Raw genomic sequence first — 27,018 nt, forward strand, 5'->3', positions numbered from 1 at the left:
CAATGTTCTTCTTCCACTCGTTCCTATTATTTTCTCAATTATATATTAGTTTATCATTATATTAACATGGTTATTTAAATTATCATGATTCCTCATGGGAGCACTTTTAGAAACTTTTGTGCCAAGGTTTTGATTGGGATTCCTGACTGCGTTGATTTTATTTCATCCATTTGTGCTTTGTATTTTAATATTAGTGACGTTAATATCAATGATATACTAAATAGCTTTTATTTTGATATTGTATCCAACTTTATTAATCAAAAAGATCCTGAAATCCCGTTAACTATCTATTTTAAAGATGATCTGAGTTGTGAAAATGGTGTTGACTTTTCTAACAAAATTGTCGTTTCATATGGAAAAAGGGAAGATGTTGCAGATTTAGTAAATTTTATTCTTTTTTACAAGCTTTCCAGTAGTAATAAGTTCACGAAAGGTTTCATATTATTGCCATTAGTCTCCACTAGCGAGTTCCCTTTGAATTTAACAATTTTGTCCCATTTAAAAAGTTTGTTGACATTCTATTCTGCTTCGAACACACACATAATTGATGGAAATACTGTTGAAAATAAACAAATATCTGAAAAGTTAAGACAAATATTGTTTTTAACCGAGGATTTAGAAAAGGAATTTGTTACAGATGACCCAAAATTTCCTTTTTGTAAATCACTTATTCAGTATATCGACCCAGATACTAAAACATTAAAAGTTTATGAAATTAAGATAAATGATGAATTCGTATTGGAAGATATAAAGTCAGATGTTAGGGAATGGTCGACTGAGATATTTCAAATAATAAAAAGGTACTTGTCAATGTTTTCTGAAGATGAAGAGTATGATACTAGTGATATTTCAGACTATATTTCGGAAAAATCTAGTATTAGTTCTGGTTCTTATGAAACTACATCCAGTTCATTTGATACTAGCGATACATCATCAGACACCAGTGACACATCGTCCGACACTTCAGATAGTTCAGATACCAGTGTGATTGATAATTCATTGCTTACTTTAAAAACAAGCAAGATCCAGCGTTTAACTACTGGATTAGTGAATGATATATATGGATATGTTCACGAAATCTGCTCCAATAGTATTGAGTTGTTTGAAGAAATTGAATTTTGGAATAATTATCAAATTGAGATAAATGAATTGAGAAAGAAAATGGAATCTCCTAATTTTGTTAATACTTTATTATTGTTGGAGTATAATGGAATCTCTGTAGAAAATATATACTCGTTTAAAGAATCTAAAGGTTTAGTATCTAAAATCGTGGAAGAAGTTAAGGAAATCAATTCATTTATGGCAGAATTGAAGGCGGATAACTTTATTAACTGTGAAAAGTTATCAGATTTTCCTCTGTTGATTGAGAAGGTATTTACTACCCTGAGAAAATATAAACATTTAAGGTATATGAAAAGTGATAGATTATTATTATTGATCAACTCAATAATTTTGAACTCAATATATTCTGTTAGCAGAATAATATCAATTGAGCTGAATCAAACAATGGAAGAAAATCACAAGGTATTAATGAAATCTATAAGAATCGTGTATGACTTAAAGAACAGAACTGTTGACTTGGTAAAATATTTTGAAAAAAATAATCAACTTTTAACCTTGAATAATAATATGATAATAATATTGGATTTGTATAGAGATATTTTGCAGTCAGTTTGTAAAATTCACGAGAAATTTGTAACTCTAAACTCTGATATGAGTACTGTGATTTCAGAGTTATCTGAATACTTGGAAGATAATTCAGAACTTGATAATTGCCCGAAAATAATTACAGAATTAAATGAAATAAATTCTAGTGTATCAGAATCAAATAGGTTGTTTGTAGAAAGTGTAATTTCTGGATACAGTAACCTAAATGAGGGGATGGAAAATGTACTGAAACTTGATGATGTTATCTTTGAAACAAAATACAAAGTTGAGAATTATAAAAATGAATTTTTAAAGTGTGTAAACAGTTATTTGTATACTCTGGACTTATTTGAAGCGTTTCCAGTTATTGAAATGATTAATTCACTTGACGAGTCGGAGTGCAAGAGCATGCTTGTATTTAATGTCGATGTGTATATTGATCAAATAACTGATGAATACGATAAAATCATACGTGATATTGATGATAATGATTATGAAGCTGTTTTAATACCATTTCAGTACGATAATATTCCTTATAAAGATATGGTTATACAAGAGAGAATTATGGTATGTTCTTACTAAGTATATATACATTGTAGAACTTGGTACATATTGTAGATGTTTTAAACACAATATCATCAAAATCAATACTAAAAACAACCAAAAATAACTTAAACGAACTGCTAAAAAATCCAAAATTGAATTTTCGAAGAATCGATTTTAATTATTCAGACGAACATATCAGTCTGAGTTCAAATAATGAATATAGAGAGAAATATTTACCATACATGACCCACCTTGATAGATATCACAAGTTGTTAAAAAATCATATTTTCACTTCAACCAATACTATACTAGATGAAATACTAATTATAAGACAACTCGACGTTGAGGTGTATGATAAAAACATATATGATGATATAATTTTGATAGAAAAGATATATAAAGAATATATGTACTTTGTACAGGAAAGTTCAGAATTATCTGATAAATTACTTCATATAATTGGGGATAAATCTTATTTGAATCACATAAATATATCTACGTTGGTTAGAGTGTATAAGTTAAAAAGGAAAGAGATTCAGAGTTTTTTAGAGTTTGAAAAGAATAATTATAAAATCAGGTCATATTTCACAAAACTAAAACAAGACTCGGATGATGTTACAATTGAATATAAACATATTTCTATTGAGTTTTGTGAGATTTATGGTTTAAACCAAATTTACATTTATAGTATTGATAATATTGATTACATAATAGATTATATTAATGATAATATTACAAAGTTACTGGTGATAAAATCATCAAAATGTGACCTTAAGATCCTAAATAACTGTGATTTATGGATTTGTGCAATAGAAAAGTCTAAATCCTTTGTTGAGAATTTTAAAATGTTTAATGATAAATTTCAAAAATTACTGAATATAGTTTCATGTAAATTTATGGATTTCAAAGACCATGGTAATATTATCTGCTCATTGAAGGAGGATATTGACAAATTATCGGAGGTAAACAAATTAAGTAATATTGAACAGGAACACCTTTTACTCTTTCAATCAATGATTAAAAGAGTTGATGATATAGAAAAGGTAGCAAAGAAACGATTAAATGATATCAGATATAAATGCCCTAGGCTTTATTTCATTAATGATGCTGATTTGGTTGAGTTGGTTGGAGGTGGTGATATGGATTTATTTTTATCAAGAATATTTCCTGGGATTGCAAGGGTTATAACTAATGAGAATATTGTTTCGGGAATAGAGTCCAGTCAGGGGGAAATTATTATTTTTGATAGTAAAATTGATTATTGTTCAGGAGATAATATTAAATTTATTAATGAGTTGGATTCAATAATAAAGTGTACCATTAAAAGGTTATTTACATTGGGATTGGAAGAGTTAAAAGTTTGTTATTCTCATTTCAATTTTGATGATAGTTTTTTCTCCAAGTGGATTTCAAAATATCCTACACAAATATTAATTTTGACATTATGCATATGCTGGACTGAATCGGTTGAATGCTGTAATTCATTTACAAAAATATTAAATTTCTTATCTAAAATTATAAATTTCATAATTTCAAATACGATTGATGTGTTTGATAATTTGAAATATTATCAATTGTTTCTACTACTAAATTACCAAATTAACAAAACTAGAGAGATTGAAATGGGTGATAAATCAAAATTGGGTTGGCTAAAATGTGTGAGATATTATCATGACAACGATGATGTTATTATAAAAATTATGTATAAAGAATATAAATATAGTTTCAATTATTTGTTTAATTGCCAAAAAATGATAACTACAAAAGTGACTGAGCATTTTTACTCAATAGCATCCATGACTTTAAGTTGTAATTTATTACCCAGTGCCCAAGGGCCTGCAGGTACTGGAAAGACCGAGACAATTAAGTCATTATCATATATAGCAGGTTCAAACGTGATGGTTTTCAATTTAAGTGAATTGTACGAAGTTGAGGATATGGAGAAAATTTTATCTGGGCTCTATCAACTAGGATTTTGGGGAATATTTGATGAGTTTAATAGGCTAAGTGAGTGTGTTTTATCATCAGTAACTGAAAAATTATCAAACAAAAATATAACATTATTGGATAGAAATATACAAGTTAATGGAAATAGTGCAATTTTTATTACTATGAATCCTGGATATTCAGGAAGGAGCGAGCTACCATTAAACTGCCTTAACTTATGTCAGCAGTTTTTCATGGAAAAAATTGATTTGCATTCAATATTAAATATAAATTTAAAGATTTTTAGTTTTAAATTTTGTTCAAAACTTTCGGACAGAATTATTTTCCTCCTAAACTCACTTGATTTAGTGTTCACATCAGCCAAGTTTGATTTTGGCCTTAGATTCGTCAAGAATTTACTTAATATTATAAAGAATTTGATAATAACATCAATAGAATGGACTGATGAGTATGATATATTTCTTCAATCATTAAACAGGCTATTATTACCAAGATTAACGAATGAAGAGAAAGAGCTCTACAAACATTTTATAAAGAACAATGCTGAGTTAAAATATTCTAATGATGAACTAGAGTTTGTTGAATTAATAAAACTTTCAAATGTAGATGATATTATTCTAAATAAATCACTTGAAATATATCAAATGTCAAAGATATCAAGTCTAGTTATACTATATGGTGAATCAGGTACAGGTAAATCGTTATCATTTGATAAATTTATCGAGTGTATTGAGAAAACTAAAGAGGTTGAAGTTGTAAAGTTTGATCCAAACTCTTTAGATACTTGTGAACTTTATGGATATATGGATGTAGATGATTGGGTTGAGGGATTAATTCCTAAAATATTAAAATCAAACCCTGATAAAGATATGTATATAGTATTTGACGGTGATTTGAAACAAGAATGGGTTGAAAACTTAAATAGTCTATTAGATGATAATAGAATATTAACATTGTCGAATGGAGACAGAATAAGTCTCCGGAATAATGTAAAAATATTTCTTGAAACTGATTCATTAAAAGATATAACTCCTGCAACTGTATCAAGGAGCACAATTGTATTTTTCGATTGTAAAATAGGTACAAATTCATTAATTGGTAGTGATACTCAACTAGATTCACTTGGCAATGAATCTGAGTCTTTCATAATAAAATGTAACGATTCATGTGAATCAAAACTTTTAAAGAGAATCGAATGGCACTGTGTTATTAACACAATATATTTATCACAAGGATTAGGGTCTAGAGATATAATTAACTATTTATATTCATTACTAGGTGAAAATATACAGGAAAATGCTATTGGAGATGGATCAAAAAGGACAACAATATTAGTGAAGGATATACATATTTTAAATGATACAAGTAAATGGAGTTCCCTATGTTCTATATTTAGACAAATGATCAAATATAAGTTTTTTTACAGGTATTTTCCTGAAGAATCAGAATGGATTAAGGTACATTTGGATGGGATTGTTTTTGTATTTTGTAGTACATATGAGTGTGGAAATAAATGTAGGCTTTTGTCAATGTTAAAAGAGGTTGTACTGACTAATTCTAGTATTGAATTTGATGAATTTTCTCAACTAAAAACATTTATAAATCATAAATATGGCAGACAAATGAGTCATTATGACCTGACAGCCATTAAGTTATTACTATCAAAGAAACATGGAGGTTGGCTAATTCTAAAGCATTTGCAGAGTAGATTTAATGACAACTCACTACAACTTATGGAACAAGTAAAATGTATTTGTAAAGTTGATATAAATCCTGAGACTATAAACAACAGTGTTATAACGTGCAAATCAGTTGAAGATACATATAACTTTATTTACTTTACATTATTATACAATAAATCCTTTTTGTATATATCTGGACCAAGTGTATCAGGTAAATCGTTTTTATCAAGAATTGCAAGTACAAATTTGGGGTTTGAATTTATAGAAGCACATGATATGTCAAAGGATGACATTGTTTCAATAATAATATCGTGTGGATTAAACAATAAAAAATGTGTAATATTTATTAACATTGATATTTTAGTGGATATGAAGCTATATTTTATAGTTAAAAATATGATTTCGAAGGAATATTCAGTAGTACTTTATGATGCACTTATTAGAGATGTTTATGATAAAAATTCAGTATCTATACCTTATGATGATTTTATTAACGAGTTTAAAATGAAAATAAATGATAATATAAGATTTATACTAACTGGAAATAATATAGAAAACTCTCTTATGAATAGACTTATAAAATATAACATGCCATGTATATCATATGATGAATATGTTCTAATGTCACATGGTATGATAGAGGATAGTAAAGAGTTAATTCCAGATATATACAATGTATGCAAAGAATATGTAGGAGATGGGTTTATAAATTATATATTTATACTTAAAATGACAAAACATTGGTATCAAATATCATTTGAAATTAATGTTAAATTGCTAAAGCACCTAAATAGAGGTATAGATAAAATCAAACTATTTAAAAACAACGTTGATAAAATGGAGTCATCTCTGAATCAAACAAGGTGTAAGCTTGATCAAATGAATATTGAGTCTGAAACTAAAATAAAAATGCTAGAAATTAAAAGAAAAGACTGTGAAGAAAAGAAGAAACTTGCAATGGAATTGGCAAGTGGTTTAAAGGAGAGGAAATCCATTTTGGATCATAAAAAACAAATGATCAAAAGTCAAATAAACAACATTGATCCTTTGATTAAGAAAGCAAAAGAAGATGTAGAAAATATAAACAAGAGGTCCTTAGAAGAGCTCAAGAGCATGAATAACCCTCCATTTATAGTAAAATATACAATTGAAACAGTTTCTATGATATTGAAAAATGGTAGGAAAATACAGTGGGACGATGCTAAAAAGCTCTTGAAAAGCTCAGATTTTATCACAAAAATAATTCTATATGATATTGAAAATATGCAAGAGAATGTATATAATATGCTAAAGGAGAGGTTGGAAATATCTGAATGGGATGTAAATAGGATATTTAAAGCATCAAAAGCCGCAGGTCCATTGGCAAAATGGGCTAATTCAATTTTAATATGTTATGAAATTTATAAACAAGTGATACCATTAAAGAATGAAATCATTCAAATTGAAGAAGAATATATAAGAAATGAGAATATTTTGGCGGAACAAAACATGTTAATATCTCAATCACAAAATGAAATTGAGCAGAACCAGTTGGATTATGAAAAGAATATACAAGTGTCTAGTAAAATTCAAAATGAAATTGAAATCAATCAGAATGAACTGATGGTATCTAAGAAAGTAATTGATGATTTAACAAATGAACTAGTGAGATGGAATAAAAGAGTTTCTCATATCGAAAATCATAATAAATACCTTTTATGTAATTCTACAATCGAGGCCATTATGCCTATATATGTATCATTAGATTATAATACCAGAACCACATTTATACAAAAATGCATAGAAACTTTAAAGAAAAAATTTGAAAACTATTCTTTTGATATTAAAAGTATTTTTAACATTGAAAAATATATAATTGAAATGTACAAGAGATTAAGGCACTTTGTTGTACTGGACTCTAGTGAGTCTGAATATACATCATTAATACAGGAACCATATACACAAGTGTCATGTTGTGACGTTAACTTTATTAAGGTTTTAAATTCAGTCAAGAGCTTATCTGGGAGCTTATTAGTTAAGGACATACATTGTTGTGATGTAAATATAAAACTAAAAATATTAAACGAGTTTAAAGAAAAGGTAGATGTAGAGACTGATTTTACCATGTACATTATTTCCACAAACGAATACTTTGGGATGAACAAATGTGTAGATAAATGTATAATTGAGTCCATATATAACAGAGCTATAGTTTTGAACATGAAGTTAAATAGTGAATGCTTTTTGGAGTATACCAAAAATAAAATAATTGATGTATTGGAACCTGAAATATACTCTTTGTATATCAATAGTAATAAAAATATTGATGAACTAAATTTCAGAATCAACGATAATGAAACTAGATTATTAGATAAATTAGTTGATTCAGATGTGTTTGACCCTGATTTTGTAAAATTTATAGATGAGTATAAACAGGTAAATGAACAATTAGACTCTTCCTTGAATGATTTAAAGAAATCTTATGAAATCTATGAACAGGCCATTGATTCCAAACTACCACTAATCGAACTACTTTATTATATTTATAAAGAAGTCGAAGAGTTGGGGAATTTAAATAAATTGTATTGTTTTGATTATAATGCCCTCTTTTACTTTACTAAAGTGCTATACAACCGAGATAATTATATAACTGATATCATTATATTAACATATAATTGGATATCAGAGGGTATTTTAGAAACTGACGGGATAATTTGGGGAACAAAAATGTTAAGAATATTATCCAAATACAACAATGAGCTCAAGGAAATAAATGATTCAAGTAATAATACATCTAATTCTATACAACTTTTAATAAACAATTATTTAAAATCACAAGATTATAATGATATCATACTGGATTATTATGATACGATAGTATTGTTAACCGACGGATTCGAGGATCCGGTCTATATATCAGAATCAATATCAAATAAGAGGGAAAAGAGTTTGGATGCGTATGCAGTGGGTTCACTCTCTGAAATGACTAGGGTAACAAACTCAATGTTAAAATCGTTAAATATGGGAAATTATATAATTTTGAAAAACATACACTTATCCAAGACTTGGATAAACAAAATTGAAACGGATTTCTTAAATAAATATAAAAGTAGTAAAATATTCCTAACTTGTGATATGAATGTTGAACTGTCAAAAAACATGTTATTATCATGCCATAAAATATTATCCGAGTTAACTGAATTGAAGTCTTTAATATCTCACTTGTTCAACATTTTTGCAAATAATTCGTATTTGAAATGCTCCAGATTTATTTTATTAAAGTGTGTGGTAATCCACTCAATTATCATTCTAAGACAAGTGTATATTCCTTTTGGATGGAGTAAAAAATATAATTTTAACACTAACGATCTAAAGATAATTCTTACATTTTTGAGTGAATCATTGAATAAATCTGATTTAGATCAAGTAAAAACATCTTGTTTAATAAATGATATAATAAAAGAGGTATACACTGCCAAAATAACTTGTGAGATTGATTTAAAACTACTCGATGATATTATACAAGTGTCAGACCAAAGAGTTCAGGAATCTGATGATATTGGGACTTGGATTGAAAATAACTCTTTAGATGATGGGTTTGCGTTTATAGGATTCACAAAGTATACACAAAATGAGATTTTAAACTCAAAAACATATAATAATAAATCATGCATTGAGTATGATGGAGAATATAAAACTGAACTTAATACAGATTGTAAAGTGTTTCAAAATTTTATTAAGGATGAAATTGCTGAAGCGACTGTTAAAAAAAGTGTAAATCCTCTAGAACACACAAAAGAGTTGGAGAATATTACCAGATTTATAAACGGCGAAAATATGGGTACCATTAATTTGAATAACATAATCTTGGCTAATCGACTTATTAACTTGGTAAAATTTTGTATACCGAACAACATTGACCCAGAAGAGATGGAACTTACCTTAACAATAGACAATTTAGGTGAATTATTAGGAAATTGGTTCAAAGTGAGGGTGAAGCTGTGGAATGGAGAATATGACCCGGATGATAATTTAATATTGAGTGGCACTGATTGTGGAAGAGAGCACGAATTATTTTTCTGCTGGGCCAGAAAGGTTGAAAACACGAGTGAACACAACGCTTTGAGGACTTTAATACCTTTATATAAATCAAACGGGTTTGTTTAATTAATAATGAAAAATATAGAGAATTAATATACAACATTCCATTAAAAATTAAGGAATCCAAGCTTTTATACTATTTTAACGTTAAATTTACATCAATTGACTAGAATTGTCAAGCGGTATCTCTTTTAAATTTAGAATTCCATTCTTCGATTTCATATTCATGAAAGGGTTCTGCCTTGTTATCCCTGAAGAAAATACCACGTTTTCTTGGATGTTTTTTCTCGCTTTTATATATCCAAATTCCAGTCATGAGTAGAGCTACAAATTAATTATAAAAATGGTATATTACCTAAAGTCCATTTTGCTGTCCTATTTGCAGGGCTTCCATCTAACAATACAGTTCTATATATATGTCCAAACCTTCTGCTTAAAAAAACCATTATTATTTAATTTAAAAATTTTTTCATGAACAAATTTTACAATGTTTCTTGCACAACAAATCAGTTGATTAAAAACATAATGTATATTAATTAAAGATGTTATTTTCAATGTATTATACATTTGTATATTTTAAAATGTCAATAGATATAATTATACCTTACACCTCCGATTCTTAACACAATTTTGTCACACAATTAGTGTAAATACTCTAACAATGGTATTCCCTGGCCTAGATAAAATTCCTATGCCTCCTAGGAGCAAAACCACTTATTTCTCAAATCATAAAAAGGTAAATTGTTAGAAATACTATTCATTTTCTAGGGAGAGGTGGGAGAGCTGAGACTCCTCCTGAGGAGGATGTTGCTGGATTCAAAATCTCCATCAACAACAGAAAAAATCGTATCTCAGATAATTGAACCAAATGTGGATCATTTCAAAGTCCAAAATGAACAAAAAAGAAGAAATGTATTAAAGAAACTAATAGGATGTATGACACTTGGAATTGACCTATCTTCACTGTACACAGACGTGGTAATGGTATCGCAAACTGATGACCCAGTTCAAAAAAAGATGATTTACCTATATTTATCAAATTATAGCATGGATAACCCAGATTTGGCAGTTTTGGCAATCAACACACTACTAAAGGACGCAGATAGCCCGGACCCTGTAATCAGATCACTCGCGCTGAGGAATTTATCATCATTTGGAACAAACCTGTCAAATGAATACGCAACGATGTCTGTTTTAAAGAAAATGTTTGACCCGTCGGATTCAGTAAAAAGGACCGCAATAATAGGATCAATAAGGATCTTCAAGTCAAATTGTAGTACATACGGAAAGGACTTGAAAAGTACATGTGATTTGTTGGAAGATCTAAAAACAGCACTAAGGTCTAAAAATGTACACGTAATGGTTGACGCAATGTGCGCAGTATCAGAAATAGCAGAATATGATAAGAAAATACCCCTAACAACACCGTCAGTAATATACTTAACAAACTGGTATGCAAACATGAAACAATTAATTTTTAGCCTTAAAGATATGAATGAATGGGAACAATGTTATATTCTGGAGCTTTTGTGGACATACACACCATCAGACAAGGACGAAATGTTTGACCTTATGAACCTATTGGATGACAAACTAAAGCACAACTCATCAGCGATTTTTCTGGCAACAGCAAAATGTTTTTTAGTGTGGACAAAAAATGATCTATTTCTTCAATTGGAAGTTGTTAAACGTTTACAAGACCCGTTTCTATCCCTGATAAATCGCACAAGAAGTGAAATTTCATACGTTCTCCTAGCAAATATACTGTCCCTGATAGTAAACGGTAAGCCTCAAAACTCATAATTCCCTAGTCACTCAATTGTTGCTTGAAAACCCGGATTTCATCGAAGAAAACCCTGAATCAAACTACGACATCCCATTTGTTGGTGACTTTGAGTCGTTTTACTGCCAATATGATGACCCGCCGTATATTAAGTCCTTGAAAATGAATATTCTCGTGTCAATTTGCACAGAGGTTAGTAAGAATATTGGATATTGATTAAATAGGAAAACTGTGTCAACATAATACAGGAACTCAAAGAATACGTTTACGACATGAACCATGATATCGCAAATAAGTCAATAAGAGCTTTAGGGATTATAGCACTTAAGATACCGAGTCAACTGTCATTTTTGATGGAAAAGGTATTCAAAACACATTGATTCAATATTGTTTAACAATAATTTGTAGATTTCTGATATTTACAAGTTCAACCTCCCGCATTTAAACTCTTCAGTTCTTCATGTAATAAGGGCTCTTTTCTCAGTGTATCCAGAGAGGGCACCTGAGCTTTTAGAGATCGTCAAGGAGCCCTCAGAGTACATAACAGACCCTGAGGCTAAGTCTCATCACATATCAATTTTGGGTATTTAAGAATAAATTATAACTTTAAACTAATCATTGAAGGTTACACACAATGAATTTAATGTAGGAGATTATGGATATGATCTGGAACACACGCCTTATACACTGGAGGATTACATCGATGACCCTGATCGCACTGAAGACATGACGTAAGCCTAAGATGAAAATAATAGTTTAGTTTGGAACTCCTTCCAGCCTCAGTAAAGGTGTTTCTGAAGAGACCAGCAGAAATGCATAAGGCTCTGTCAAGACTTTTCGAAAGCGTTTGATAAACTTAATTCTAGATATTTTTAGGTTCTGGAATCTAGTGACTATAACCTGGCAATGTCGGGGAGCTTTTACTATAACTTGCTTTATTCAGGAGTTGAGGTATCCCTGTTTGTATAACTCTGTTTAGGAAGCTGAAAAAATTCTGTTTGAAGACGAAAATGACCGAGTTGAGTATGATAAGGATTTTTTGCTGGTATGTACGGATTGATTATGGTTTTTAGGCCCAGGACTACTACTTTGTGCCTGATCCGGAGTGGAGGGAGCATTTCAACACAGTTTACGTTCTTAGTAACTGCTCTGATTTTTACAACTCCAACAATCCAATATTCTTCCCATTTGAGCACAAGGATGTCAAAACTGATATTTTCAGAGAGGAAAGCTTGAGAAAAGTGGTTGAGAACTACTCTTCAGGCTCAATCGAACCAGGAAGTGAGTATGAAAGAGTTGGACAGAATCCAGAGAGTGCTAATACCGAAACGTTACTGTTTGAGGAGCTTGAGAATGAAGTTAGGTACTTTAACCTCGTGGTTCCTGAAACTATATCGGAAGAGGACTTCCAAACTGCTTGGCTGGAATGTGAACATTCATACTCTACTGAAATGGAGTTGTACCCGAATGATTTAAACGTTGAGGACTTTGAGGGCTTATTCGCTAAACTTAACATAATGACATTGGTAACTAAAACTTGATTAATATTCCTAGGCTTCAAGTGATAAGGACAGTTATAGTAAAATGTACATGTATACTCAAGACGAGCAAGGGTATAAAAACACACAAATAAATAATTTAGGGCAAAATATTACATTGAAGTGATTATTAAAGGGGGTCAAATAAAGGTCACAATAAAGGTTAAAGAGACGAATAGTAGCGAGTCGGCCTTACAGTCACTCTCGGAGATTCTATGCGATTTCATTAGTAGATGGCTCACTCGATAACACTGGGCCAAAAGCTCTAGTCCCAGGATATTGCCTTCCCCGCCGCTTTAATAATCTCTTTAAGCTCAGAGTCAATTTCTCTTTCATCATCAATTTCTTGTGATTTAGGCGTATTCAAAATGTGACCAAAGGGTTTGTAACCCACAGCAACTATAAAGTGCTCAAAGCTTGAAGAACGTGAGGCGCTAGGCTTGAATATTGTACAGTAGTCGAAAAAAGAGGATACCTGAGTGAAAATCGGAGTGTTTTCTGAGCTAAAGAAGGTCTTGCAAATGAAGCAGCCATCAGGGTCGAGAAGTGAAAAACAAACTGAAAGGGCTGATTTTATTAAGTAAGACTGTAGAAAGGAGTCTGTTTCATGGAGTCCACTAATATCAGGGGCTCCATCGCAGGTTATCAGTTGTGCATTTCTTCTGAGTTTTTCATCATATTCTCCTCCGTAAGCCTGATTTATGTTTCTAGATACGTTTTCAATGAAGAGTTGCAGGACCTCCTTCAATATTTCAGGGTCAGTTATGTCCCCCTTTAAAAAACGGACTCCTTCAATTGGCGCCATCTGTTGAATATCTATTGCCACAATCACCGGCTTAATATTTACGTACTCAACCAAGTTTTTACATACTTCCTGTTGGGTTTGAAGTTTCTTGCAAGCGTTTTTCAGAGTTTCGTAGTCTTCGTGGACCATTTTACTGAGGAGTTGCGACCAGCTTCCTGGAGCTGAGCAGAGGTCAACTACGTTTTTGATTCTTCCTAATTCAAGGCAGTTTCGTTTAATTTTTACATAATCCACTAAACCAAGTTCTGAGTAATCATCTGACTCAGAATCAGAACCTGGGCCAGTAGAACATAAGTTTTCTTTAGTGCGTTCTGAAATAACAATTTTATCAATGTAATCATTTTTATTTATATTATGTTCACAATATGAGCACGAAGAGTTTAAAAGAATCGACAAAGCTGATTCTTCGTCTAGTTTAGGGTAAAGAATATGGAATGACTCAAAAATCTGTAAAAGTTTGTATGCGCTTCTTGCTCTAAACCCTTCTTCTTTGGCCTTCCGATAATAAATATCTCTATTCTCCTTAGTGGTATGAGCCATTTTGTGCGAATTACAAGAATATTTGACAATTTAATGGGAAAACATTCAGAGGAAATAAATACTGTAACGTGACTTCATTTAAAATATTATTATTGAATAATATACAATAATTTAATAAAATATTAGTAGAATATAGATAAAATGTGAATTTGAAATATATTAACAAAATTGTACATATTAATTAATGTCATTATTTCCGATCTGGTATGGAAAACACATTAGATATAGACAATTCATCTTCAGGTAACTGAACGTTATCTTCCTAGAAAATTATACTAAAACTAAAATTACCTTCTTTTTCCTAGGAATCCTCCTCCTATTCATCTTCAGTTGACGCTCATACCTCTTAACCTAAAATGGTGTTAACTAGCTAATATATTACCATCAATGGAGATATATATTTGGAATTACGCCACAGTGTAATCCCAGAAAAACTTCCGTCTAGAATCAAAATGGGTTCTAGAACAAACTGAGGCCCTGAATGGTTGTGTTAATTGGTAAACATACCTATTTCATCGAGCACTTGATTATCCACTGAATTCATTGAAAACTCATTTTTAGGACTTATTTGGTAGTGCCTTAAGTGTATTCTGTTATCAACAAAGAAAAATGATAAACAGTGGTCGTGGAAGGGCATGCTCTTTGGGTGATTGTTCGGTGTACCTAGTATCTGAGAAAATAACTTTTGAATCAGTTTAAGGTAAGGTTCATCACTGAAAGACTTGTCAAAAGTCAACAATGGCCTTGACCTTGCCAAACAGTTTCCAGTAAAGGTAGAATCCTTGAGTGTATGTACTACGATTAATTATTTTATATTATTATAACATACTATTTGTAACTCTTGATTTCAGAGTTGGACCTTTAGGTGTTTTTGCCATCCACATTATCATCTCATTTTTTCTGGATTCCAGATACAAGGCTCCAGTACAACTGAATTAATTAATAAATGGTTGAATGGTTACCTGTTCAGTTCACATAATTCGTTTATTTCCTTATATCCAGATTTACTATCCCATTTAGACTAAATCCATATAATAATGGATCAAACTTACTTCTGGTTTATGATGTGGAAGGAGAGCTATTAGGTCCTTCAACAGGTTTCTTCCAAGTTGCGATATCCTTTTGTTTCCGAAGACCAAAATCTTTTGTTTATTCTTATATTTACTGGAAGGCTTTATATATTCGGCATTTTTTAGTTTGTAAGGGTCTTTGTCAACGTTATCTACTACATTTTCACTATTCTCATTTTCATGAGATTCTTCGTTCAATTTTGAAACATCAGTTGACATTTTATTGAAAATATAATACAAAATTATTATTAAATTTAAATGATAAACTGTGAATATAAAATGAGTAATACACAACAATTTATAATGTGGTTCAAGTTTAAAAAATTAAAAATATTCATCATCATGAATTGAAAGATCTTTCAGTTGAACCGATAAGTTGTTCATTGCGAACTCATCTGACATATCTGAGGAAGGTGTAATATCAAATTCCTTGTGCGGTTTTGCTCTAAAAACAAATTAATTTGGTTTAACACACCTTGGATTGCGATAGAAATCAATATCCTTTTGAAACTCTTTTCTATTTACAATTTCTTCCTTAAAGTCCAAAAGTTCATCTTCGTCTATATCTTCTTCCATATCGTTATCTTTATCTTTCTGATTATTTTTCCTCTAAAGAATTGTTAAATCTGTAATAACTTACCCTAAACATTCTCTTTAGGACCCAATTATGTTTTGATGAATATTTTTTTGCCTTTCTAACGAGAATTACATCGAATGGAATGCGATTACTGATGTCAGTTTCCTGTTCTGAAAGTCCATTCATGTTTATTCTCTTAATATCATAGCCCAAATAGGTACCTCCAACTGTCAATATCTTCCCTAGATGAGACTTGGTGTATATAATTTTTGATGAATTCGATGGCATAATCTCGACATCTACAAGTTCGTATTGTTGGTCTTTTGATTTCCTTGTGTAGTCTTTTTCGATATTCAATACAATGAATTCACACAGGTTAAACTTGTTGAACACTAAAAATAAATTAAATCTCCACTTCTTACATGACACGAATGGATTCCTCCAATATTTATCGCTTGAGACTTCCAGTTTCCTCAGTGTGAAAGGGTCCATAAGTGAAATCGTGGAAGTCAAGTTTATGCAGAGTAGAAAAGGTGAGATTCCACCATATATTGACGAAACCTTGGGTGATAGAAACACAAGGTCATCTGTGCAAATTGGCACCAGTGAGACATGTAATGTGTATTTATAGTTATATTTGTTATTGTTGACATCTTGAGTCACTAGTTTCTTGCTGTTTTTAATCTGTGAAACGATTTTATCTGACACAAAATCTGCGAATTTTTGGGCATCGTTTCTTGATGAGAAATGGAGATCAAATCCGTTCCTCCTTGATAATATATTTAAAACATTCTAAACATTGGTTATTGGTTTATTTGTTTACCTCGTGTGCGTTATGCTTAAGGATAATCTGCTCCAACAAAAGTATATGTTTCTTATCCTTAGTTTTTTGCCTTATCTGGACCAAAGCTTTCCAAGTATGGGGAGTGTACATTTGTTTACAGCTAGCGCATTGTGCTGAGGCTATAGTAAAATCTATTGAAAGTGACTGCTCCACTACGCAATTATTTTCAACTTCCTTTTGAACTGTGACGTTAACTTTAAGTTTTTTACTATGCGGTTCAGTCCATTTGAAGTGTGCATCTACGATTTTCATCAAATCAATCCCTTTTATCTTTTTAAGGCAAATTGATAACAACTCTTTACTTTCCAATTCGCAGTTTAACCTAAGAAAAAAAGATGATCAAATCCAAATAAATCATTTTTGATTAATTAACTGAAAATAGTGATTTTTACCATCTATCGTGATAAAATCTTGTACAAGTTGTGCATTGAAGTATAGTACAGTGAGTGGATACGTTTTCGCTCAAATCTACGCTTTTGGTAAGGCAAGTGGAGCACATCCTTGATGAAGTAGGGGCCGAAACAAACTCTCCACAAAGAAAGCATTGCATAGGTGGATAAATAGAATCCAGCTTTGTAGGAGATGTGAATAACCAGTCCGGCATTGTGTAAAATATATTATTATAATAAACTATTAAAGAATCAAATCATCTGATTAAATATAATTAATTTGAATATAAATAAAATATTATCTTTTAACTAAAATTCAGATTTTAAATCCCCATCCATAATGAAAATAAAGTATAATAATTTAAACCATTAATTTATATATTTCTATTTTTGTTGTTTTTAATAAATTTAAATAAGTACATATTCTTGATTTTATGATGATCTTCCTATAACTCTATGTATTCCCTTTCCTTTTCAGTTTCTCAGTTGTTTTCTTCATTCTACACATTATACAAATGACTTATTTCGATAACTGGAATGAATTTCTACACGAAGCCAGACTTCTTTACTTTAGAACGCCATTGAAGGTATATTGACTTTATTAACTTTAAAATTTTACTTAGACTAAATACGTTTTTAAATTTATAAAGGGGAAAGGAAAGATAATATTAAAAGTTACTGATAATAAACAGGTTTCTTTGTTTTATATTAATGTTTTATTTAGTGTTGTAAATTTAGAGTTGACCCGGAATCCAGTTCCAGATTAATAAACCAATTTAACGCTTTGTTTTTAAATTGGTCTGTTTCAAAGGATTTATCGTCTGCCGAATACCTTCCACTAAAAATTACAGGTATTTTTTCTATACTCTCTAAATAACAAAATTTTAGCCTCAAAACCTAAGCCCAAACCCAAACGTCTTGGTCGTCGTAGAGTGTAAACTTAAAAAATGAGCGATTCAACAAAATCCGATAATATTCCACCTCCTACAAACGCTCCTAAAGTAATTATTTTACCTTTAAAATCATTTCTTAGTGGTACGTCCAAGCCGGAGAAAACGACATCCGTGGACCGTGCGACACCGAATCTCTAAAATCACTTTTAAAATCGTATAAATATTATCATTAATTACATACCTATTAAACAGAGCCTTTATTGATGGGTACACCAACGTATGGTGCGAAGGTATGGAATCATGGGAACCGATTTCATCCTGCAGTGAACTTAAGGAACTCTTAATAGGTTTAGTCATTTTTTAATTAAACAGCTTAGAGTCAGAAGATAAAGAAAATTTAGAACAGCTTGAAGAAAATACGTATATAAAGGGAGCTGTATTAACAGAGGAAGAAGAGGCCAAAAAACGTAAGAGGGAAAAGAAAAAGCTGTATCTTAAGAGGAAGAAGCAGAGGATGGAGTCGGGTGAAATCGCAGGATCACTGGTAGCTTAAATTTCTTCCATATTTTCTTAGAAAAGCCATACAGTTTATGTATCCGGACTTCCAAAGGACACAACTATTTCTGAGGTCGCAGAGGTGTTTAAGAAGGCAGGACTTATTAAAATTGACCCACATACAAGTGTGTTTCTAAAATATTAAACGTTTTAGCCTTACCTAAAATTAAGCTATATACTGACGAGAAAGGTGAACTAAAGTCTGACGGAACTGTCACTTTTGTAAACAAGGAGTCAATTGACCTTGCAATCAGATACCTAGACAACTACCACTTTCGAGACAACTGTGTCATTCACGTGGAACAAGTAAAAATTTTAATTAAAATAGCATTTCTAGGCTAAATTTGAACCTCGATCTACTCAAATCAAGCCTATTCCACCTTCAATTAAGTCTGAGCTCAGGAAGAAATACCTTGCAGCAAAATATGAGGAAAAGAGACTCCAAGGGTGGTCTGACACTTTGGATGACGGCACTGGTAGACGTATCGTAATTTCCAAGCCAATGTTCTCCATGGAGGATGCAATGGTAACTTTTGTGATCTTAGAATCTTTCAGAAATACGAGGCTGGTGACGAGTTTTACGAGGAGCTTAAGGAGGAGATTCTTTCTGTAAGATTAGTCATCATAACTTTTCCCAGGAAATTAAGAAGTACGTTGAAGTTGAAAAGGTCACTCCCATTGCTCGCCACCCACAAGGGGTTGTTTGCATAAAGTTTAAGAACTCTTCTGACGCTGAGGTTTTCATTTCGGTTTGTCAAGTCTATGTATGAAAAATTTAGAAATTCAACGGCCGGATGTTCGATGGGAGAGAACTTGAGGTGTATTTCTTTGATGGGAAAACTGATCTCCAAGCTCAGACAATCCCAAGCAATGTAATTCTTATTTTTTCCTTAATGTTTGTTAGAAAATTAAAAAACCAGTAGTGGAAACGAAGTTGAAGGAGGACGAAGATGATGATGTAAAATGTGTAAGTTTAACTGACAATATATTAATTTTAGGATTGGGTTGAGGAACAAAGCAGTGACGAGGAATTTGAAATTAGAACCGAGTAATTTATCAGTATCGTGTGATAAATCTGAATTATCCTTACTGATAGTTTTTAATTATTGAGCCATGCCTTTATTCAAAGGTTCCTCTGTAATAGTCAGGGCCTTTGTCGCCCAGAGCCACCAACTAAAACCAACAATAATGTTTTTTAATTACCTCTTCTTCCAGATTATTTAGGTAATTTTCGTCCTCCACCTTTATTTTTGTCATCTTATCGCTCCCCTTTAAAACTGATCTCACTATTGTGTGTACTTCTTCCTCCAGGTACTCCCTGCTCGTGAATTTCCTGCAAAAGTGCTCCAAAGGGTCGAAAACATTGTAAATCGCCTCGTCGGCATACTGACTGAAGAAGGAATTTTCGGCCCCGTTATCATAATTGACACCGTAGCTTTTGTATGATGTAAATGGCCCGAGTAGTTTCCATTTCTCATTCCCATGCATCCACCTGAAATCTGATCCATACCCATCCAATTTTTGGTACTCCCAGTTGGCGGGATCAATTTCATTTCCCTGCCTATCAATCTAAAACTAAATTAAACCTGTGAACTTACAAATGAGATTTTCCTCTTCAATTTTGATATAAAGTCCATGTAATACTCATTTTTCTAAAAAATAAAATTATTTTTAATCTTATTGACTAATAAATAAAATATTTTAGTGTTTTACGTATGATTCTAGGAATGTGTGTCCTAGGAAAATTGCCGATGTTGAATTAAGAAGTGGATCAAGACCCTTTAAAACTAGTCCTCCGGCATAAAACATGCGACCTGCCAATATCATTCTCAGGTTTGAGTATCTTATTGATCCATACATAACCATCACACACCTAAACAAATATTTGAGATAATAAATTTATAAACTTTCTGGAATGGAGAACGTTATTAGAATCCTCCATATGATGATACTCCTTGGAATCCAAAAGGTAACATCCTTCTGGACTACCGTATTCTCCTGGGCCTCGAACTCGTCCTGCGATATCTAGAAACAGCAAATTTGGTCTTATATCTGCTCCCGGCATGAAATGTTTCGCCTTGAACAGATCGTAGGGATAATAAATTGACCACACTCCGACTGTTCGGGACATGTCCTTCTTCCATTCCTCGAATGTGCCTGGTACTATGTACTCGGGATTCTTCAGATATCTTTTCTGATTGTTTAAGTGTTGTTTATTATGCCAATTATTGGATAAATGCGATACAAAACTAAGTTTGGTAGGTGAAGTGACTCTGCACAAAATGGGTAAAACAAAAATTAGCGAGAAGATAATATACAAAAGGGACTCAAACATTTTGTTTGATGTTATTTTAGCGTCAGAAGTCTGAACATTAGTGAGTTAATTCAACAATCGATCCATGGAATCATCTTTGTTTAAAATTCGATGTTATTATTAGGTAAGAATGCGATTCTGTCAACTTTCTTGACATTTTTACCACCATAATATTAAATATGGAACAAAATAATATAATTTATTGTTTTGTGTAACTTTATGTATAACATGGTTAATAATGTGTGGAAGGTGTAAGTTCCTGTATGTGAATTTATAAATAGGATGACCAAATAAACATTCAAACTACATTAAAAGTTATATTTTAGAGAGTGTAAAGACTTTCGGCCATTCTTCTGTGTTAATTCTATAATAGCATACGTGTTGTACTCTGAACTCAAATATGAGTCTCTGGAGCGACAACATCTCATTATCGTTGTCGTATCCATCTCCTGCCGCCAGGACTACTTTATTACTTTCAGGAGTATTAATGTGTAACCATGGGCTTTTTGATGTGTTTCTTAGCCCAATTAAGCTTGAAATTACCTGGGTTTGACCTCCAACACCCTAAATGTATTGAAACAATTTTTATTGTTACATTAAAATCTGAGTCTGTGTTGTTTTCAGTATTGAATATTGGGATAGATATTGATCCTATCTTTTTATCGGTTTCAGATAGTGCTGAGAAGACTTTGTTTACATGAACTGAGCTAAAAAACTGTAATTTGTTTATTGAACTAACTTTGGTATATGTCCCAAATTGTATGATTCTATTGACCTGAGGTCAATTATGATACAGTTGTTGAAAATGTTAGAGAAGGTATCAATTGACAGCTTAAAACATCTTTCAAATGGGTACTCTCCAGAGAGGAAGACCAATGTGTTCTTATCCAGTGTAAAAGTATCTGAATCCGACTTGAATCCCGTTCCTTCACTCTGATTTAAACTTTCCTGATTATTCAACATGTTATATTTATTTGTTAATGTTTTCGGGTTGATCACTTCAATCCATGTGTTGAACATATGTGTCGTTAAGTACATTAGCATTGGGACGTTCAGTGAGTCAACAACGCATGAAATGAATGAGATTGCCACACTTGCATCAGTAATTCCTAAAATACACTTCTTTAATTAAAAATTACCCAAAATCCTCTCCCTTATGTTATGAACAATCATCACAGCCAGGAACTTTATGTATTGTTTTGGGTGGACCAGTATTGAGTCCCATATCAAATAGAGCTGGTCTACCGTTGTGTTTTCTGAAAATAGAGACATGAACCATGGCAGAGCGTATGAATCTGAGTACGCTCCTAAATATTTATAGAGAGTTACTCCTTACCTATTGTTCTCAAGTGATATGAGACTTCAGGATCAAAGAAATTCAAAATTGTGCTGAATTCGCTCAGATAATTGTTCACAAAAGAACCGGTTGGCGAGTAAAATTCCTACAAATATTAAAATTATGTATTTTTACCTTTAAATATTTGGAGAACATCTTGTTCAGAACAGTTGCGTACACTTTGGAGTTGTGGTATAAAAGTAGCAGAGGAATTGCAAATGAGTAAATTGAACTGAAAAACTAGTTAATTTTTCTTAAAATTACTTTGGAACTTGTTGGTGTATAATTTTCCTTTTCAAGTCCTCTACACTCGACAATAACTGGTTCAAATTATTCGTTGAGCAGAGCAAGTCATTGTTCTGGAATAAAATTTAACTTTTCAAAACTAACGTAAAAATTTAGGTTCTGTTCTATATCTGGTGGCATTGATTCAAATTTATATTTTGAACTAATTGGACATTCTTTTGTCGATGGTCTATACACTATATCTAACAAATTACACCAAATTTGTTTTCTTAGAAGTGGTGGAATATCTATCATTGCTTCTGCGAAAATTTGTCTTTTATTCTCTACTGGGTTGTTTAGGAGTCTTTTGAAACGTCTTATTCTTAATAGCTGATAAATAAAGCAGTGCTGTCTTGCATAAACACACGTTGGTCTCAGCTGGTGTTCAATTACCATGGGGAATAGGTTCGCCAGTTTGACGTGGTTAATCAATTCTCCTAGAAACACTTTCCCAATTTTATACCTTCTAAAATACTCAAGATTCTATAATTGTCATTAATAAGTTTCAAATGATCATATAATATCTAAATCTAACACTTATTACCTTAGTTTTACAATCTTGCTTGGAATTTGTTTCCTTAGAACTATTCTCTTCATAAACCACATTTATTTTGTTTTTATATTCAAATGGTATTGTATTTCCTGGATCGTTTCCCAGCAGTGTCCAATAGTACAGTACATTCTCTAGGCCTACTTGGCTAAGGAAGAAACCTGATTCGGATAGATTTAGTTGAGACTCTTTCAGCAACTCCACTGAATATGGCACTGAGAAATCACTTATCGATTCTATATCTTCGGTTTTTTCTTTATACGTAAACCATGAATACTTTACTAAACAGTCATTGGTTATTCTTTGTGGCATCTTTAGTATGTTATTCTTCGTAATTAGCTCAATTACTTGAGGCCTCTTACTGTTCGTTATCAACAAACAGTCGTTGACCAATGTCAATAAATAATTCAAATCTCTTAAAAAAGAATCACAATTAGAATTTCCCCAGGTTGATTTCTTGTTAAATGATATCAAATTTCTCAAAACTTCCCTTCCTGTTAAAATTTCAATTGACACCATGAGTGATTCCTCAACTAAACTCTCAGATTGTGATCCTATCTTGTCTTGATCAATTTCCTCCTCCACCTCTTCTTTAATATCTAAATCTCCACACTTATTATTCACTTTATTAAAAATTTCTGAAACAACTCCAATATCACCCAAGGGTTCATTTTCTTTTATAAATAATTTAAACTTCTCATTTAATATCTTTACGATATCTAGACCAAGTGCAGAGATGGGTTCCTGCGACTCGAATTTATTTATTAAAATAAGCAAATATGTTACAAAAAAGAATGATTCTACGAATACTGATTTTGATTCATATGAATTAAACATGTTCTTGAGTTTTTCAAAATACCCCTCAGTCTTAGAAATACCTTTATTTCCTTCAGAATGACAGTTTCCTACAACAATATTTATTATTTTATAAAAACACACCTATTTTGTCATTTTTATCATCAATACCGTTTGGATATGAACCATTATACAAATCACTAGATGAAACCACGTAGGACATTATGAAAAGTATACAAATCCCCAACGACCATATGTCTACGTTAAACCAGAATAAATGGCCTTTTGGTTCTGAGCCGTTAAAGAATATCAGTTCTGGAGGCATATAAGGCAAAAGGTTTGTCAAATATTCAGAACTGATTACATAATCAATGAAATCATTCTTCTCATCATTATTAAATGGATTCATAATATAATTTTTATACACTTCTTTATCTTCATATGATTCCTTGGATTCTTTATAACTATTTTTAATCATATAGTTTACTATTTTATTGAAATAGTTGGTTCCGTATCCCGAGATTTTAGCCAATCCTTCATCTGAAATACTCACACAATCCAATGAAAACCTTCCATGATAGAATCCTGAGCTGTGTAAATACTGCAGTCCAAATAGCATCTGGTTAACTATTGTATAGAAGTTAGATTTTATATATTCTTCGCATTGTGTTTGAAATATTTGACTTAAAGTTAGTGAATAACCTTCGGAAAAGAGAAGGTATGTATTACCTTCTAGTCTTAGCATATTTACATATTTACAAATATTTAAATGGTTGAGCCCTTTGAGGTGTTCGAAGGCTTCTGCGATAATTCCACGGAATTGGTTCTCTAAAACAACTTTATTAACATGTGATACGCATAAATAAATAATTCAATCTCGTTTAAAATACAAAATACCATTTTTTATTTTTACATTGAAATCTATTCTCTCGACGTTTAGAATAATGTGTGAATCCAGTTGATTCTTTATAAATGACATTTGTATATGACTGACAGTTCTGTAAATTCATATTTAATTTATAAATACATTAAAAATTTTATAATGATTTGTTATAAATGTTTAAAATAATATAAAGGTTATTTTTCGACACAACAGGTATGTGAGAATCCACTATATTTATTTTAAATATAACCTTTTATTCTAAGTAATTAATAAAATGTATTATATAATAAAAACAAATTGATTATTAGTTTTCAATAAAACAGTTTACTCATCGAGTCTACATTTGCTCATGGTTTCTGAGAGTTCCTTCATTGGGGTATCGAACTTGTTGTATACAACATCTGCATTGCTGTGTTGAGATGTTTGAGCCTCAAATGTTGTGACGCACTGCGATTTGGGCTCCACTGGCTTGAATGCGCTGAAATCTGCAGTACTTACTGTGCTCCTCTGGCATTCGAACACCGTCTGTGATTTTGAAAGATCAGGTGAAGGATCGTATGATGTCACGTCTGCTTTTGAGACCTCGTCTGGTACGTTTTCGAAAACTTGTGACTCTTTGCTTCCGTTCAATTGGTCAGAGGATCTTGCATTGGCCGTAGATTCCTCCGGTACATTTTCAAAGACTTGTGATTGTGTCTTTTCTTCCAACTGCTCAGATGATCTGGCATGTGCCTTAGATAGTTCAGGTTGATTTTCAAACACCTGTGACTCACCTTTCTCCTCTACCTGGTCGGAAGACCTAGCGTTTGCTCTAGAAACCTCTGGCACATTTTCGAAAACTTGTGACTCCTTTTTCTCCTCTAGTTGTTCTGAGGATCTTACATTAGCAGTCGACTCTTCTGGCACATTTTCAAAGACTTGGGATTCTTTTTTTTCTTCTAGTTGATCTGAAGACCTAACGTGCGCCTTGGATAATTGAGGTTGGTTTTCAAATACTAGATTTTCAACCGTTTCATACAATCTGTCTGATGATCTGACGTTGGCCGTTGACAGCTGGGGCTGGTTTTCGAACAGATACTCTCCAGATGTTTCAGAAACTGCATCACCGCACTTAAAGTCCGCCTTTGATGAAACCTTTGGAGCGTTTTCGAACAAATAATCTCCTGGTCTTTCAACAACCGAGTCATAAGATTTGAAGTCAGCTGACGTGGAGTTGGGGACGTTTTCGTAAACTTGTGATCCTTCCTTTTCCACGAGCTTATCACTTGACTTTACATCTGCTTTTGACTCCAGAAGTGGTTCATTTTCGAATGTAAACTGTGACTGTGTTGAAGTCACTTTGTCCGAGAACTTGACATCTGATTTTGAAGTTTCAGCTTCAGTTTCAAATGAATATTTCTCGTGCCTTTTTTTAGCTAGTGAGAGTAGTCTTGAAACTGGTCTTGTTTTCAGACTACTGTCGTTAAGTAGAGAAGCGTTTGCCATCCTGAATCACATAAAAATTACTTGTACAGGGTAAACACACAATTTGAATTACAAACTAGTTGAATGAATAATTTAAAAGAATATTGACATTAACTAATCTTTTTAGTTTGAACAGAATCCTCAATTTGAAATAATCTACAAAATGATCCAAATGAGAATTACAGAGTTAGGTGTACGACAAATTATAATTTAACATTCAGGTGTATCCTTAAAAATATGAATATTGAATAAAACAAATTTACAAAATAAAAATATTTCAATTTATTATACAAAAAAAGGGTTTTGTGAATGTGGATTATTGTATAATTGTAAAATACATAAAATGGATCACCAAGGGGAATATTAACATCATAGAAATGTTAAATGCAATGGAGTGCCATAAGAGTTAAAAATGGTTGTTGATATTATATTAAACAAAACACTCCCGCTACTAATCAATTTTTATAAAAATAGTGGTTGATTACAGTTAATAGA

At 31.7% G+C, this 27,018-nt stretch overlaps 10 protein-coding genes across 10 annotated transcripts, besides 2 other annotated features; 3 read left to right on the forward strand and 7 right to left on the reverse strand.

The window, feature by feature from the left end:
* Nucleotides 1-84: 84 nt before the first annotated feature.
* On the forward strand, nucleotides 85-9,968 carry TA05900 (dynein heavy chain, putative; the record flags this gene model as incomplete). The annotated part of the gene is made up of 2 exons (XM_948852.1): nucleotides 85-2,214; nucleotides 2,247-9,968. The coding sequence occupies 2 exons, from the start codon at nucleotides 85-87 to the stop codon at nucleotides 9,966-9,968; spliced, it is 9,852 nt and encodes a 3,283-aa protein (XP_953945.1).
* Nucleotides 9,969-10,077: 109 nt separating this feature from the next.
* On the reverse strand, nucleotides 10,078-10,348 carry TA05895 (uncharacterized protein; the record flags this gene model as incomplete). Its single annotated transcript, XM_948853.1, has 2 exons — nucleotides 10,078-10,226; nucleotides 10,258-10,348. 2 exons carry the CDS (start codon nucleotides 10,346-10,348, stop codon nucleotides 10,078-10,080), a joined length of 240 nt encoding a protein of 79 aa, XP_953946.1.
* Nucleotides 10,349-10,563: 215 nt separating this feature from the next.
* Nucleotides 10,564-13,472, forward strand: TA05890 (adapter-related protein, putative; the record flags this gene model as incomplete). Its single annotated transcript, XM_948854.1, has 11 exons — nucleotides 10,564-10,638; nucleotides 10,671-11,685; nucleotides 11,998-12,047; nucleotides 12,094-12,268; nucleotides 12,335-12,416; nucleotides 12,446-12,530; nucleotides 12,562-12,636; nucleotides 12,665-12,730; nucleotides 12,759-13,211; nucleotides 13,240-13,298; nucleotides 13,328-13,472. The coding sequence occupies 11 exons, from the start codon at nucleotides 10,564-10,566 to the stop codon at nucleotides 13,470-13,472; spliced, it is 2,280 nt and encodes a 759-aa protein (XP_953947.1).
* Nucleotides 13,473-13,488: 16 nt separating this feature from the next.
* On the reverse strand, nucleotides 13,489-14,568 carry TA05885 (ribosomal RNA methyltransferase (FtsJ); the record flags this gene model as incomplete). The annotated part of the gene is made up of 1 exon (XM_948855.1): nucleotides 13,489-14,568. The coding sequence occupies one exon, from the start codon at nucleotides 14,566-14,568 to the stop codon at nucleotides 13,489-13,491; it is 1,080 nt and encodes a 359-aa protein (XP_953948.1).
* A 190-nt stretch (nucleotides 14,569-14,758) lies between these two features.
* Nucleotides 14,759-15,857, reverse strand: TA05880 (uncharacterized protein; the record flags this gene model as incomplete). Its single annotated transcript, XM_948856.1, is given in 7 exon segments — nucleotides 14,759-14,830; nucleotides 14,845-14,919; nucleotides 14,951-15,045; nucleotides 15,076-15,363; nucleotides 15,398-15,498; nucleotides 15,531-15,589; nucleotides 15,621-15,857. 7 exon segments carry the CDS (start codon nucleotides 15,855-15,857, stop codon nucleotides 14,759-14,761), a joined length of 927 nt encoding a protein of 308 aa, XP_953949.1.
* Nucleotides 15,858-15,962: 105 nt separating this feature from the next.
* TA05875 (nonsense-mediated mRNA decay protein (NMD3)) lies at nucleotides 15,963-17,663 on the reverse strand (the record flags this gene model as incomplete). Its single annotated transcript, XM_948857.1, has 5 exons — nucleotides 15,963-16,083; nucleotides 16,114-16,247; nucleotides 16,279-17,007; nucleotides 17,039-17,381; nucleotides 17,452-17,663. 5 exons carry the CDS (start codon nucleotides 17,661-17,663, stop codon nucleotides 15,963-15,965), a joined length of 1,539 nt encoding a protein of 512 aa, XP_953950.1.
* Nucleotides 17,664-18,395: 732 nt separating this feature from the next.
* On the forward strand, nucleotides 18,396-19,948 carry TA05865 (RNA binding protein, putative; the record flags this gene model as incomplete). The annotated part of the gene is made up of 11 exons (XM_948858.1): nucleotides 18,396-18,449; nucleotides 18,482-18,555; nucleotides 18,714-18,885; nucleotides 18,916-19,021; nucleotides 19,051-19,202; nucleotides 19,234-19,422; nucleotides 19,452-19,505; nucleotides 19,535-19,645; nucleotides 19,676-19,768; nucleotides 19,801-19,863; nucleotides 19,895-19,948. 11 exons carry the CDS (start codon nucleotides 18,396-18,398, stop codon nucleotides 19,946-19,948), a joined length of 1,122 nt encoding a protein of 373 aa, XP_953951.1.
* A 121-nt stretch (nucleotides 19,949-20,069) lies between these two features.
* Nucleotides 20,070-21,231, reverse strand: TA05860 (uncharacterized protein; the record flags this gene model as incomplete). Its single annotated transcript, XM_948859.1, has 4 exons — nucleotides 20,070-20,465; nucleotides 20,495-20,548; nucleotides 20,610-20,769; nucleotides 20,804-21,231. The coding sequence occupies 4 exons, from the start codon at nucleotides 21,229-21,231 to the stop codon at nucleotides 20,070-20,072; spliced, it is 1,038 nt and encodes a 345-aa protein (XP_953952.1).
* Nucleotides 21,172-21,231: a sequence feature (Signal peptide predicted for TA05860 by SignalP 2.0 HMM (Signal peptide probability 0.923, signal anchor probability 0.069) with cleavage site probability 0.589 between residues 20 and 21).
* Nucleotides 21,232-21,525: 294 nt separating this feature from the next.
* TA05855 (uncharacterized protein) lies at nucleotides 21,526-25,186 on the reverse strand (the record flags this gene model as incomplete). Its single annotated transcript, XM_948860.1, has 11 exons — nucleotides 21,526-21,774; nucleotides 21,806-21,917; nucleotides 21,950-22,319; nucleotides 22,350-22,517; nucleotides 22,547-22,652; nucleotides 22,682-22,778; nucleotides 22,811-22,905; nucleotides 22,937-23,314; nucleotides 23,367-24,286; nucleotides 24,321-25,004; nucleotides 25,111-25,186. The coding sequence occupies 11 exons, from the start codon at nucleotides 25,184-25,186 to the stop codon at nucleotides 21,526-21,528; spliced, it is 3,255 nt and encodes a 1,084-aa protein (XP_953953.1).
* Nucleotides 24,385-24,453: a sequence feature (1 probable transmembrane helix predicted for TA05855 by TMHMM2.0 at aa 210-232).
* Nucleotides 25,187-25,383: 197 nt separating the features above from the next.
* On the reverse strand, nucleotides 25,384-26,544 carry TA05850 (uncharacterized protein; the record flags this gene model as incomplete). The annotated part of the gene is made up of 1 exon (XM_948861.1): nucleotides 25,384-26,544. One exon carries the CDS (start codon nucleotides 26,542-26,544, stop codon nucleotides 25,384-25,386), a length of 1,161 nt encoding a protein of 386 aa, XP_953954.1.
* Nucleotides 26,545-27,018: the final 474 nt, after the last annotated feature.

The sequence above is a fragment of the Theileria annulata genome, chromosome 1 (genome assembly GCF_000003225.4).
Source record: "Theileria annulata chromosome 1, complete sequence, *** SEQUENCING IN PROGRESS ***".
Classification (NCBI taxonomy): Eukaryota; Apicomplexa; class Aconoidasida; order Piroplasmida; family Theileriidae; genus Theileria; species Theileria annulata.